At 46.1% G+C, this 15,346-nt stretch overlaps 1 protein-coding gene across 1 annotated transcript in view; it reads left to right on the plus strand.

Annotated features, from left to right (window-relative positions):
• PITPNA (phosphatidylinositol transfer protein alpha) overlaps positions 1 to 15,346 on the plus strand; it is a 37,942-nt gene that overhangs the window by 15,074 nt on the left and 7,522 nt on the right. Inside the window, exons 5-10 of the mRNA XM_028519408.2 lie at positions 2,422 to 2,429; positions 3,495 to 3,569; positions 5,422 to 5,505; positions 7,806 to 7,883; positions 8,039 to 8,149; positions 8,910 to 9,032. Of these exons, the coding sequence (XP_028375209.1) occupies positions 2,422 to 2,429; positions 3,495 to 3,569; positions 5,422 to 5,505; positions 7,806 to 7,883; positions 8,039 to 8,149; positions 8,910 to 9,032 (479 nt within the window). The remainder of the gene's footprint in view (positions 1 to 2,421; positions 2,430 to 3,494; positions 3,570 to 5,421; positions 5,506 to 7,805; positions 7,884 to 8,038; positions 8,150 to 8,909; positions 9,033 to 15,346) is intronic.

The following is a 15,346-nucleotide window of genomic DNA, read 5'->3' on the forward strand; positions in this document are numbered from 1 at the left end:
TGACATGGGCGTTTTTCTAGCCATCAAATGTTCACTTACATACAGTTCTGATCTTTGGCCAAAATAAATAAAAGATAAAAGTAATTTCTAAATACTCCATGGAGAGGAGGCAGAGGTGGGAGAAGGTAGGTTTCTTCAGCGGGTGCCAGTGTCACACTCGTAGTCACCATTGTACGAAATGAATATGTCGAATCTCAGATCTGTTCAGTTAGACGCTTGTTCTTTGAAAATAAAATAAAGAAAGCTAATTGCCAGTTCCCTTTGGGGGTTGATGGGAGAAAGATGATTAATTCAAACATCTAAGCTTGGTCCAAGTAGATCAAAGTTTGAGGCGGGATGGATAAAGGAGCATGGAATAAATTCCTCATGCTTCTTGGAAGGCTCTAAGCTTATTCTGAGTGGAATGAAAATGGAGTTGGAATACCCTGCTCATTATCAGCTCTTCCTGTCCTCCTACCTTATTTCTGTCTCTTCCTCCTCCTCGCTGATTCGTTGGGATGTAAGGAGGTGGTGAGGCAGGGTTAGGTCTGTGAATGAAAAGAGGAACAGAAAAACGTTTCTCTTTCCGTCCCTCCCTTTAGCCTTAACCCTTAGCTGAATTGTCTTGCTAGGCCCTGGCTTTAAAGTACCTTATTTTGAGAGCCTGGTTTTGGAACTTCAAAGAGTTACCTGGGACTCTTCCAGTGTGCTCAGGACTGCAGTTTGAGGAGAAGGGAGTCCTGTGAATGCAGAGGTGTTTGGAGGGGCAGGAGCGAGAGGTTAGGGAAGGTTGGTTGGTCACCCAAGTTGGCATTAAAGGCCACAGAGGGTCATCATCCTCATTGATTCAGAAACCTAATTTGTCGGAACTGAGTGGATCTATTTCTCAGGGTCTCAAAAAGACTAAAACAGGCCCTGACCGGGTAGGGTCCCAACATGCCAAGGTTGTGGGTTCAGTCCCTGGTCAGGGCACATATAAGAATTAATCAATGAGTGCACAAATAAGTGGAACTACAAACTGATCTCTCTCTCTCTCTCTCACTCTCTCATCAATAAATTTAACAAAAGGAAGAAAAAGACAAAGGCATAAAAACCTCATATGCCAATATATTAAGTTATATTGAAATCCAAAATTACTAATGAAACCACATATTCCTGTTTGCTGATGAAAGCGTTCTTTCCTTGTGGACTCCTTTACACAGAAAACCAAAGTATGACCAGAATGCCAGTATGCAGTGAAAATGTTCACTTGTTTTTGTGATCAGACTCTTGTGTCCATTGATTAGCACGTTCTGTGCTCACAGAGGCCAAACTAGAAGGAGAAGGTTGCTTGGAGCACATGGGTGCAGAATCAGGTGGTTAGCTGGAGAACCCTGGGGGCGGGTGTCATCAAACCAGGGCAGCCCAACACTGCTGTCTCCATCCTCGGATGGGGCTGCTGGGTGTGCCCTGTTTGGCAGCCCGGGGCTACCCCTCCTAGGACAGCCCCCGAGAACTTCTGCCAGATCGGCCTCTCTGGACTTGCCCTTGATGCATATGATACTCACTACCTCCTTTTCGTTAACACAATTCTCTCCAAGCTGATAGCAGAACACTTTTTACAGTAGGCCTTTTAGTTATAATCTTAGTCCCATGCTTTCTTCCAAGTTTCTCTCATTGGATTTGGGGAAGTTACTTACAGTCTCTTGGATTGTTTCTATACAAGGTAGATTTTACTCCTTATATTTCAACTTTCCCTCATCTCAGTCTCAGAGATAACCTTAGCTGCAGCTTTGGAGTTTTGGGGTTTGACTGTTAGGGCCGTGAATGGCCAAGCATGGCAGTGTGGCACCCATCAGAAGTTGAAGTAACTCCAAAGTCAGAGGGTACAGAATGATCCGGGCTGTCTTCAGGACGAGAGCTAGTCCACTCCGCAGTGACATTAGAGCCGCAGTCATTTTCTCTGATAAATAATTAAACTGTGCTTTCCGAGGGGGTCTCATTACAATGAGCAGGAGTATGGAGGGTGAGAGGTTTGGTTACAGCGAGAGGAGGGATGCGGAAGGCAGATAGACAGTGCCTGGTCTGAAGCACCCTGCTCCGTGCCCCTGAAGTAGGTGACACTGGGAGACGCTCTGAGGCCGAGTGGTGGGTCTCAGCACTTCAGCCCATCAGAGCCGGTCCCCTTTCCTTGTCCAGCTGGAAAGAATCCCAAGGAGCTGATAGTGGCATTTTTTAAATTAAACTCCAGATGTGGTCCTTTGGGACCTTTGTGTGACTGAAACACGAGGGGTGGTGCATCTGAGGTGCCGAATACACTCCCAGGGGCTGGCGGGTGACGGGGGACTAAGCCCCAGGGAATGGAGAACTCTGCCACCGTCATCTCTGGGGCTCAGTGGCAGGTATTTATTCATCCTTGTTAATAATTTTCTCTCTTCTTTCCATGTCCCTTCCTTGGAGCAGTTATTACAGTAAGTATTTTTGGGGTGGGGAGTGGAGGTGGTGGAATTGTAGATGATTTGTAGGAAAGGAAGAAATACAAATGTAACCACATCGGAGGTTCCTGGGTGATCCTCTTTTTCTCTCGGGTGACTTTGGAGCTGCTGAGGCTTAGGCCTTCAGCCCCAGGGAGGAACCTGTTCATTGGCAAAGTAGCCTCTTTAGGCTGCATTGGCACATGGCTTTGTCAGGTGCAGTGGCCAGGGTCGTGACATCCTAGCTCTGGGTCCCACGTGTGCAGAGTGACCGGGGCTCTCCCCTGCTCTCACCAGGGTTGTGCAGAACTTCAGGTCAGTGGCTTGAGTCAGGTTTCCCACTGGGCATCTGTTGACCCCAGTGAGCACTGACCCTTGGCAACATCATGGAATCAGCGAGGTTTCTCTTCCATGACCATCTCACTGCCCCTTCTTCCCACCCTTCAGCATCCTCTTCCAGTGCCTCGTTCCTGCGGGTCAATGTAGGCAGTTCTTGGGAACCTAATCCCTGCTAAGGAATTCATGGACTAATGTGTTCCTCCTTTGCGTAGTTCCAGTTTTTAAAAAGCACTAAGGGAGAAAGATAGTGATAAGCATGAAGAGCTAATTTGCTGAGATGAGAACCAGAGCCAGAGGCTGGCTGGAGGGAATGATGCAGTGGTGGACATTCGTGGTTGGTGAGAGGGCCTTCCTGAGTTCTTCTCCCACTGCTAAGTAACCATTAGCACCTGCGCATAATGTAGTGTGGCAGAGAGGCTGAGTCATGAGTTTAGAAGTCAGACAAACCTAGTTTTGAGGCCCAGCTCTATCGTTATCTCTGTGGCCTTAGAGAAGTCACCTCACCCCTTTGAGCTTCACTTTCTTCATAAAACGAGGCTGCCACTGCTACTCACCTTGTAAAGGGTTGAGTAAGATACCGCATGCCTAGCCCATTGTGGGCTCCCAGTAAGGTTAGCTGTTACTGTAAGGCAGGGGCTGAAGTCTTGACTGCCCATGATCCAGTAATGGTTACTCTCCAACTTAGAGCCTGGCAACTGTAATACACTTTTTTCCCTCTTTCAGAATGAGTACATGAAAGAAGACTTTCTGATTAAAATTGAAACCTGGCACAAACCAGATCTTGGCACCCAGGAGAATGTAAGTAGCACTTCCCAAGAGCTCCAAGGGCTTCCAAGCCTCAGCAGGGTGTCGAGGCTCTGCCCCTTATGTACCTTTTCCATCCCTGCGGGGTCCTCACTGTGCTGCCCTTTTTCCTGGTCTCTGCCCAGACCTGTCCTACCAGCATGGGATTGCTCTGCTTCTAACTTGCAAAATGTGATCTCCAAGCCTCCATATAGGCCTTTTCGTAGTACTGGGATTGATCTAAGATGCACCTCCTGGCACAGGCGAACTGTATTTTTAAAACATCAGAATTACAGCCTCTAGAGAGCACAATTTGCCACTAACTCCTCAAAGTCAAAATACACCTATCACCCGGCTGGCATGGCTCGGTGGATTGGGTGCCAGCCTGTGAACTGAAAGGTTGGTGATTCGATTCCCAGTCAGGGCACATGGCTGGGTTTTGGGCCAGGTCCCCAGTGAGGAGTGTGTGAGAGGCAACTACACATTGATGTTTCTCTCCCTTCCCCTATGTCTAAAGATAAATAAATTAAAAAATCTTAAAAAAATAAATAGTGGTATATTGTGTAGCCATTAGGGCCTTCATCGAGTGGCTCAGTTGATTGGAGTGTTGTCCTGTGCACCAAAAGGTTTCGGGTTCGATTCCTGGTCAGGGCCCATACTGATTGATGTTTCTTTCTCACCCTGATATTTCTCTCTCTTTCTCCTTCCCTTTCCCTCTCTCTAAAATCAATAAAGATATCCTTGAGTGAAGATTTAAAAATAAGTAAAAATAAAAAGAATAGGGGGAAAAAAAACCGATAGGGAAAAATCTTCAAGATGTATTGTTCAGTGTTTATTTATTTATTTTACTTTTTAAATTTTTAAGTATTTATTTGTTTACTTTCAGAGAGAAGGTAAGGGAGGGAGAAGGAGAGGAAGAGAGACATCAATTAGATGCTCCCAACTGGGGACCTGGCCCCCAACCCAGGCATGTGCCCCGACTGGGAATCAAACTGGCTACTTTTCAGTCCGCAGGACAGCACTCAGTCCACTGAGCCACACCAGCTAGGGCTATTGTTCATTGTTTAAAAAGCAGTATGCAAAATGGTAAGTATACATGTGCTCCCATTTGTATTAGAAGAAAAATCTTCGCGTATGGATGTTTGTAAGTTCATAGAATCTGGTACCAGTGGAGTTTAACTCAAGAGGGGACTGGGAGACAAGCAAGAGAAAGAGTGAGTCTTTATTGTATCCTTGTGTACATTTATTGTATCACAATTTTATATCATGGACATGTACGGTCTGTCTGAATTAATTTCTGAAAAGCATCAAAATAAACAGTATATGGCTAAGGAAGCAATATCTCCACAAATGTGTATAGCCTTTACAAAGGGGGAAGTGGAAATGATGTAGGTAAGCGTAGGTAGCCCTGAGAGTGTTTTGGCCCGCTGAAGTGGTACCTGGGCTAAAAAGTCAGAGCATTAGTTCCCAAGTGTGTGTCCACTTAAAATTCATCCTCCCATTCCTTTGAAAAATTTTGTATGTAATTCTTTACCAATAGAAATCTCACATCTCTGGTTATGGGGATAGCTGTTTATAGGTGTCCCTTCTGGGTAAGTCGTGGTTTGTAGCTGATAAAAACTACGCAGTGGGCCCTGGCTGGTGTGGCTCAAAGGTTTGGGTGCCGGCCTGCAAAGCAGGGGTTCCCTGATTCAATTCCCAGTCAGGGCACATGCCTGGGTTGCGGGCCAGGTCCCCAGTGGGGCATGCGTGAGAGGCAACCACACATTGATGTTTCTGTCCCTCTCTCTCTCCCTTCCCCTCTAAAAATAAATAAATAAAATCTTCAAAAAAACAAACTACACAGTGGTCCTCCTTGTTCCTGCAGGTGCATAAACTGGAGCCCGAGGCATGGAAACACGTGGAAGTCATATATATAGACATTGCAGATCGAAGCCAAGTACTTAGCAAGGTAGGAACTGTTTAGAGATGTGGGTGGCCTTGAGATGCAGCAATGACCTCTAAGTGTCATAGAAACCAGGGAACCAGACCCAACTTGGCTGAAAGGGAAGTTCTCTCTTGGGTATTACTTGTTTTATTTTTTAAACCAGTATTAATAATTCCCTTGTCTTGACCTGGGAATACCAGCAGAAAAATAGTGGCCCAGATGTAAGTGTCCTGTTTGGCCTTTGGACATGACCACTGGACACTGTTGGTGCCATTGGTAGTCCAAGGGTGATTTGCCCTGCTGAAATCACACTGAGCCTGAAACTAGTTCTCAAATTTGTTTTTTGAACCCAGTAACTAAGAAACTTTGTTGTCTGCCTGTTGTGTTGGGGGTATTCTGTTCTGTGTGTTCCAGCGAAGGCTGGTCCAGACATAGGAAAAAACAAGTCCCCTGCCCTTAGGAAGTTGGTAGTGGCTTCCAGAGTAACAAAAACAGCAGAAGGTGCTAGAAAAGAACAGCACTTTGCTGGCCATGCAGTTGCAGAGCACAGGGCCCGGGCCTGCCGTGCACACTGCTGTGCTCCCAGAAAGCAGGTTCAGGAAGGGAAGGGGCAGTTCTCCTTCACTCAGTATGAAGACTTCCTCTCTGGCAGGCCTGTTGGAGCTGGGCCCAGGAATTTGGCTCTCTGCCCATTAGTAGGAATAGTGTGTGCCCTTCCCATCCCAGGGGTATGGTACCTATTTCCTGGAGTCACTCCATGCGCTTAAGATACTTCAATTTGTGCATTTCCAAAAAGATATGAAAACCATCTTGTGCTTCCTTACCTGATATTCCCACTCCTACCCTCAAAAGATTAGTGGAATTTTCAAAAAACTTTCTATTGAAGTATAACATATAGAGCAAAGTGAATGTATCGTAAATGTGCAGCTTGATGGATTTTCTCAGACTGAATATACATACCCAGGTATTTCTCAAACAGGAATACTAGCAAAGAGTATGACTCTGAGTATTTTTTTAACCTGTTTTTTTTAAATATTTTATTTATTTATTTTTTAGAGAGGGAAGGGAGGGAGATAGAGAGAGAGAGAGAAACATCAATGTGTGGTTGCTAGGGGTTATGGCCTGCAACCCAGGAATGTACCCTGGCTGGGAATTGAACCTGGGACACTTTGGTTCCCAGCCTGCGCTCAATCCACTGAGCTACGCCAGCCAGGGCTGACTCTGAGTATTTTGTCAACTCCGGTTGTTTCAGGTGCATGGAGAGAAGCAGAGGTAGGGAAGATTTATTTTTTTAAAGCACACACAAGTAATCTCAGCTTTGGGGAATACTTTATGACTGTCTGTGTATGTGTGTGATCTCATTATTTTTGTTAGGTAGTTGCTGTAATGAGTTTGCTTTTTCTGAGGCCATGGTCAATGCAGAGGAACGGCCGAAGATTAAACTTTTGTTATGGTTAATTAACAGACAGCATTGATTATATTAGAAATCAGTGAAGTGATACTGACAATAATATGCAAGAGGATACATATAGCAACTCATCAAACATTGTTATGTTCTATACAATAATTATTTTATTAAAACAAGCCAGTTCTAAATTTTAAAAAAAACAAGCGAGAGAGAAATCAGGCTAGATTTCAGGAATGACAGCCACTTGTTTTCAGCTCTGGCTGTGTATTTTAGAATCACCTTCAGAGGTTAAAGAAAAACCCAAACATATCAAGCCCTGGCTGGCGTAGCTCAGTGGATTGAGCTCAGGCTGGGAACCAAAGTATCCCAGGTTCGATTCCCAGTCAGGGCACATGCCTGGGTTGCAGGCGACGGCCCCCAGCAACCACACATTGATGTTTCTCTCTCTCTCTCTTTCTACCTCCCTTCCCTCTCTAAAAATGGATGAATAAAATCTTTAAACAAACAAACAAACAAATCTATGCTGTTCTTATCTGCAGATACTCTTATTCATTGGGTTCTTGGTTGCGTGGCCCAGAAATCGGTGTTTTGACAAAACTGTCCCTGGCAATTTGGGTGCTCACTACAGGTTGAAAATCCCCATTTTAAATGGTGGCAGTACCTGCTTGCTCCGAGTGTCGGGTGACACTTGCACATGGTAACATTGAAAACAAACCCTAGCAGAGAAAGTCACATAGCACGCACCTCGGGCAAATGTAAACAGGTCTATGTCCTGTTTATAATATTTTCGGTGCTCCAGCAGCATGAAGACTGGCATGATGTGTATTTTGATGGAAAATCTGATTCCTCTCTCTCTCTCCTTTCATCCTTCTTCCTCCCTTCCTTCCCCAACTCCCAATTCTACCACTTCTTTCAGGATTACAAAGCAGAGGAAGACCCAGCAAAATTTAAATCTATCAAAACAGGACGAGGACCCTTGGGCCCCAATTGGAAGGTGCAGTTCACTTCCTAACCACCAGGGGCTGGGCACGGTGTGGATGGGCCTCCTCCCTTGGATGGAGGAAGGGAATGGCTGGAGCTGGGCTAAGGGAGAGTCTGAGGTCTGCCCTGTTAGTTACCTGTCTGCCTATGGGTGTGTTTCTAATACAGCAAGAACTTGTAAATCAGAAAGACTGCCCGTACATGTGTGCATACAAACTGGTTACTGTCAAGTTCAAGTGGTGGGGCCTGCAGAACAAAGTGGAAAACTTTATACATAAGGTAAGTAGCCAGGGTGAGGCCTTCCCAGTGTTTTGGGTTGGTAGGGTGTCTTGCCCAACCAGAGAAGATCATACAAGTCATGTGACTTACTTTCTAGACTTGATGACATTCAAATATTTAGTCTGATTTCCCAGACCCCCACTTGCCCTTGTACTTAACTGTCTTTTAGTTTAATGTTGTCCATCCAAGGACACACTGACAGGGAAGGAAACTGAGGTGAAGAAAAAAAGGAAACAGGAAGAGGCTTCCTATGATGAAACACAAATAGAACTCAGTCTTTCTCTTTTCTTGAAGCCAAAAGGCAAGAGGTACTGCGAGCCAAATCCTCCAGTGCCCTGCATTACTGAACTAGGCAAACATGAGTTTTTATAGCCTTTTTTCAGATGTGCTCCTGGACTATATTTCATAGCTGCTGGCCAAGGAGGAAACTTGGCACAGTTGTTTTTGGGCTTTGGCTTAGCTGTGAGCTCATGGGTTGCCTGTCTCGGTAGCATTTTGGGCTCAGGGTCTACCTGTGAGGTAGACACCCGTTTTCTCCTGGGGGCTCTCTCCTACTTGAAGCCACGCCTGTTAGACACGTGAAGGCAAAAGTCACTGACCTACGGGACTGGAAGCCTGATCCAGACGAGCCAGCCAGGCATCACTCCTCCCCAGCCTGCCCACTGAAGTGTGGGTATTGGGGGTGGGATCATGGGGGTGGGGGAGCCACAACGGTGGCCTTCATCTTCTGGGTTCCAACTACGTTCCCTCGTTTTTCTAGCAAGAGAAGCGTCTGTTTACAAACTTCCACAGGCAGCTGTTCTGTTGGCTCGATAAGTGGGTTGACCTGACTATGGATGATATTCGAAGGATGGAAGAAGAGACGAAGAGACAGCTGGATGAGGTAAGTGGATGCCCAGAGAAGACTCTGGGGACGTGCAAGAGACGGTTGCACTGGCACAGTTCACTGTTCTGTGGATCTAGGAACATGTCCTTGTCTCCTGTGGGTAAGGTCTAATGCCAGGCAATCTGGGAACTGTAAGGAAGAAAGCAGCCTGTGCTCTTGAATTTGCCGTATTCCAGAAGTCGAATATGGCAGTGGGTGCTGAGGGCCAGGTGACTAATACAGCCGTTGCAGTGGTTCTTCAGAGCCGCGGGTGGGGGTCGTGCTGGCTACAGAGAAGGAGGTGGCCCCGGGAGCAGGCAGGCTGGGCTGACCGTGAACACCACACGTGTGACCCACAGAGGACACAACAGCACACATACAAGTAAGGTGGTTTTGAGCTGTTTTTAGAATTTGAAGCCTTTACTTTGGGGCTGGGGGGTGGTTGGCATGACTCCCAGAAGAAGGGCTCTGTGCCTCACGGGAGTCGGAAGACCTAACACTCCCCCTGCCTTGTTTGGAGATGCTCCCTGTGAGGTTCGCTTTGAAGAGATTGTCATAAATAACACTCACATACTGCCTGTGCCTGAGGCACTGTTCTGAGGGCTTTTACACACACCATCTGTGAGCCTCACCACACGCCTGAGTGGGTACCACTGTGATCCCCACACTCCGATGAGGAGGTGGAGGCTCTGAGAGGTCAACATGTGCCCGGGGTCACGTAGCCTGCTGGTGATAAGGTCAGGGTAAGAGCCATAGCTCTTAATCATTAGGCCTCTTCTCCCTCTAAATGCCATTTGGGGCCCTCCTGCTTTCTTGAGGCTAAGAATAAGGGAGGAAGCTTTGTTTCATAAGATCTGCCATTTCTCCCTTCTTGCTTTGGGTGGGTTGGCATGGAGCCTGGGTGTCTGGCAGACATTGCTTTGCATGGCCTTGCCCGGCTCTCTAGCAGGGCCTCGGGAGCTCCCGGCCAGGGAGCTGAGGGGTCCCATGCTGTGGGGTGCAGCAGCCCTGCCTTCCTCGGCAGCCCCCAGGGGAGTGGTTTGCAGTCCAGGACGACACTTCCTGGGCTGAGTCACTGGTTAAATGGTATGCTGAGTTAGTTCCTGTTGAAGGCAGATGTTTGGGTTACTCATTCAGCTACATTTGGCAGGGAGTGGCAGGGTTTGGGGCACATTTTCTGATTGTTCTATTAAGGATCTTCAGCATGTAGGGGAATGTAACATCCAGGGCTCTGGCCATTCAGACCATGTGAGAGAGGCCTGAGTCTTTTGGTCACCCTGGCCTCGACAAAAAGAAGTTACTAAATGGAGGATCACAGAGGCTTCAGGGGTTTAGCCTGGAGCTCCAGCCCCTGACTGTCTAACAGATGCAGCCTAATTCTTATGGTTGGGTGCTTTTTTGTTAATTATCTTCGTACTTCCGTATAAGATGCCTGTGCTCTTAATTCTTAATTTCTCATTCTCAACTTTTGTTATTAGCTGTCAATTTCTTTCTAGGGAAGATTTAGCTCTTTTTCTCCACCTCCCACTCCCACTCTCCCTCTCCATCCTCCAGTGTCACAGCCTGGGGTTATCCGTGTTACAGTGTTTACGTTACTGCAGCTCTGTCATTCTTTTCCCCAACTGAGCACTTTAGTCTGCTCTAATTTTTCTTTCTCGTGTGTGTGTGTGTGTGTTTATTTGTTTTTTTTTTCTTAAGATTTTATTTATTTATTTTTAGAGAGTGAAGAGAGGGAGAGAAACATTGTTGTGTGAGAGATACATCTATTGGTTGCCTCTTGAATGCCCCCAACTAGTGACCTGGCCTGCAACCCAGGCATGTACCCTTCCTGGGAATCAAACCAGCAACCTTTCACTTTACAGGCTGGCACTCAGTCCACTGAACTACACCAGCCAGGGCTGTTCGTTTGTTTTAAAAAGTGAGTAATTGCCTTGGCCAGGTAGCTCATTTGGTTAGAGTGTTGTCCTGATACACCAAGGCTACAGGTTCAGTTCCTGGTCAGGGCACATACAAGAATCAACCAATGAATGCGTAAATACATTGGAACAACAAACTGATGTTTCTGTCTGTCTTACTAGCTCTCTCCCTTTCTCTCTCCCTGAAATCAATTTTGTAAGAAAGCATATATTAAAAAAAGGAAGAAGTTAGTAATTGCCTCCCTTCTTTCTATTAGCTTAGTTTTATGTGTCTGTCTCCCTAAGTTTTGTTTTCCAGTCTCCACACACATGGTTTGATTTCTTTAGTGTGTGACGTGTGTCGTATAGCAATACAGTTGGCGTGGTCCTGTCTCATTCATTTTGTTCCCACTTGGTGAACACTTTGATGATCTAAAGATCTCTTCAGTTCTGGAAAATGTCTTTGTATTATTTATTTCACAACTCTTTCCCCTCTCTTTGTTCTCTTTTTGGAATTTTTATTAGAAGTTGGACCTCAGGAATTATCCTTCTAAGATTCTAAAGTACTTTTTCTTTTTTCCTACATGCATTATCTTCTTTTTCTGAAGATGCAGTTTTTTGTGTGTGTGTTTGGGGTTTGCGGTGTCTCTGTTCCAGTGAATAAACAGTCCTTGTTTCCTCTGAGCTCCTTTTTCTTGTTGGACTCTGTGCTTTGCATTAGGGGCTTTCCTGAAATGACTGGTGGTCCTCGGCCACATTTAAGAATAAAACTGTAGCCCTGGCTGGTGGGACTCAGTGGCTAGAGTGCTGGCCTGCGAATGCAAAGGGTCATAGGCTTGATTCCCAGTCAGGGCACATGCCCAGGTTGTTGGCAGGTGGGGGGCGTGCGGGAGACAACCACACATTGATGTTTCCCTCCCTCTCCTCTCACCCTTTCCCTCTAAAAATAAATCAATAAAATCTTTAGACAAGCTTCTTGTTTAAAAAAAAAAGAATGAAACTCTAGAAAGCTGATTGTAAGCTCTGTGAATCAATGGGTGGGCTTCATTACAGAGTAGTCAGGTGGTTTCATTAGTGTCCCTGCTTCAGAATCCTGAGTCTGTTTTTATTGGGCTGGTCATTTTATCTAGAGAGGACTCCCCAGTGTCCTGCTTGGGGGATGGACAGGCAGCCAGCATTCTGGGAGCGGAGCTGGAGAAGGGTCCAGGCAGGCTCACCTGCTATGGGCGGCTCTAACTTAACCCTCTCACGTTCTGCATCCTGTCCCCTTCGCCCCTTGCTGAGCCTGGGGTCTGGCGTTCCCCCTTCCCTCAGCCCCTTCCTAGCGAGCCGGCTTTGCCGTGGCAGCAGGGGGCGAGGTTGCCGGCTGTGAGCAGGGTGGGCCTGCCAGGGCTGCCCTGTTCTTTATTTGGACTTTCAAACAAGTCACCCGTTTCTTTTTTCTTTTTTTAAACAAGTCACCTATTCTCAACTCCACCGTTGCTCCCACCTTTAGAGGTCCTGGTGCTTCCAGCTCCCGAGACTTGGGAGAACCTGCGGCCCACATGCGTTGGCTCCCTCTTGGCTGCCCCCACAGGCACTTAAGTGTCAGCTCAGGCTGCTCTGAAAACTAGTCGCTCGCTACTCATCCGTCCTGTTTTCATCTTCCAGAATGTTACTATCATCTCTTAGTTGCCTTTGTCTCCTCTGTTCTTATTGGTTTCATGACTTTACATCTTTTTTTAAATTTTTTCACTGTCATAGTAGTAAGGTTTGGGGGAGGAATAGCAATGCATGTATTCAGTCTCCCAGGATTCACTGCAAGTTTGCAGTAGGAATTTTAACTGTTATTCTTTAAATCACTGCACAGTAGTCTAGTGCAAGTAGGTTTTTTTCTGAGTTATGAGGGGTTGCCATATGGCCACAGTCACCGAGTCACCGCTGCTACAACTCTGGTCCCTGTTGGAGGCGGACCCACCACTCCTGGATGAGGCTCAAGGCTTTGAGAAACAAGGGATCAAGAGATTAGTCCTTTACCCTGAAAAGAAAAATGTCAGGAAACTGCCTCTCTCTCTCCCACCCTCCCCCCACTTTCTCCCTCTCCCTTTCTCTTCTTCACCCTCCCTCCTTCACTTTCCCTGACTCCCTCCCTGCCTGTCTCCTGTTTTTCTCCCTCTCACTTGCTCTTGCTTTCTTAAGAGACTCATAAAAGTAGAAGAAGGTACCTAAAAAGTCATTTAGTCTAATAATATGTCCGGTGCTTGAGTCCTCTGTGTAGCTTTCCCACCAGCTTGTGCTCGGTCACCTCCTATGATGGGGAACTCACTAGCTTCTAAAACTAAAAGTATTTTTATTATTACTAGAAGCTAATGTCTGTTTATTGAGGTCTTACCGTGTGCCTATTGTGTGTGGTAAGAGTTTTGCACATATTATGTCATCAAATCTCCATGGCAACCTGGGCCATAGCTATTACTTTCCTTTCATAGATAGAAAAACTGAAACTCAGAGAAGTGAGGGCTACCTTTCAGTTCACTGAACCAACTGCCTCCTGGGCCTTTGGCCATTAATTCTGGAGATAACGAGCCAGGGAGAAGGGAATCCGTTTTAAAATTTGTAAGAAGACTTGTTTCCCTCCATGCTGGACTATCTAGAACACTCAGCTGAAGAACAATGGAGATGCAGTGTGTTAGAGCACATGATTAAGATTCCATGGCATTTCCTTTCCCAGCCTTCCCTGTGGTCTTCCTCTCTAAGTTCCTGTTGGCTCCATGAGTCTTCCGATCCTGCCATAATCCTTCCCTTCTGGACCTGGTACTTCCTGACGGAGCTGAGAGGCTACAGGGCACGCTGGCCCAGCTGGCCTGCCTTGGGCGCTGTCTCCGAGCCTCCCTGAGGCCGGTCTCCCTGTTCATGTGCTCGCACGGAGACGTGCCTGTCCCTTTCTCGCCACCTGAATCTCGCTGCATAGGGCCCTGGCTTCATCCTGGGCCTTTTTGACTGAGGGATCACCATCAGTTTCATATTTTAAGCCTTAAACTCTGGGCTGGTTACCTGTGCAGTGAAGTGCCTGGCAGAACACTATGTGCAGCTTCCAGTTTGGGGTCATGGTAAATACAGGGTGGGGCAGGAGTAGGTTCACAGTGTGAGTACGTGAAACACAGAGTTTATTATATTTATTAATTACTTTATTTTTGTCCATATGAACAACTGTAAACGTACTTTTGCCCCATCATGTATAAGTTCTGAGAGTTAGGCTGATAAAGAGAAACTGCTTGGTGCCTAGCTCACCTGCTGGGCCATGGGAGCTTAGAACCTGAGATTCCCATCATGTCTGCAGAGGAAGGAACTCGGTCTCTTGAGGCAAAGGGACCCCTGTGCGTGGAGGACGAGGCTGTCCTGTGGAGGCTCAGTCACCTCTGACCTGCCTGTCGATGGCCCCCAGAACGTGGGGCAACATCTTGAAATATGGGAGTGATTTTATTTTCTTTTTAAATGCAGTTTCATTTTTCAATATTAAGGTAATATATAAACATTAAACATTTTGGGGAAAACAGTGAAAAGTAGAAAGAAAAAGATCACTGTATTCTCACCATTTAAAACAACCACTAGAAACATTTGCCTGCACTTCAAGTTTTTCTACACACTTTCATTTAGTTATGATTGTACTACACGTGCCAGGTGGATATTTTGCCTTTTACTCTGAACATTATAACAGCATTTTCCCACTGAAAAAAACTTCTCCATGGAGATCTTCCCGATGGCGACGTGCGTGCTGCTCTGCCGTCATTGCCCGATGTGGAGTTTTCCTGCGTGTTGTTTCCAGGTTCTCGCTGTCATAAATAATGCTGTGATGAAAATTTTTCGTGCACTCCGGTTTTTTGGTAATTAGGATTATTTCCTTGGAATCCATAAATGGAATTAGAGAATTTAGGACTCTTGTTATGTATTGCCAAATTGCTTTCCCAAAGGGCTGAACCTATTTATAGAGGCTCTAAAGAGGCTCTAAAAACAAGCCTGCCTGTGCCTGTATCTGTGTTCCTCCAGGAGCGCTCATGGTTTGCGGTTACTTTTCAAGTCTTTCCAATGGCAGTGCCTCACAGAATGACAGCACAGCGTCATAGCCAGGATATTGACATGGCTATATTTACTCAGTCTTTAAGTCAAAGAAGTGTTCCTTTAATTTGTAGATTTGAGAGAGAGAGGAAGTGGGGAGAGACGAGAGAGAGAGACATCGATTTGTTGTTCCACTTACTTAGGCATTTCTTGGTCGATTCTTGTGTGTGCCCTGACTGGGTATCAAGCCCTCAACCTTGGTGTATTGGGACAATGTTCTAGTCAACTGAGCTATGCAGCCACGGCAAGAGTGTTTCATACTTTATGGTAAAAACAATTTTCAAAAGATACAGAAAATAATAAAAAATACAAGTCATATAAATAAATTAAATAGATAAATGAAAG

The sequence above is a fragment of the Phyllostomus discolor genome, chromosome 8, assembly GCF_004126475.2.
Source record: "Phyllostomus discolor isolate MPI-MPIP mPhyDis1 chromosome 8, mPhyDis1.pri.v3, whole genome shotgun sequence".
In the NCBI taxonomy this organism is placed as follows: Eukaryota; Metazoa; Chordata; class Mammalia; order Chiroptera; family Phyllostomidae; genus Phyllostomus; species Phyllostomus discolor.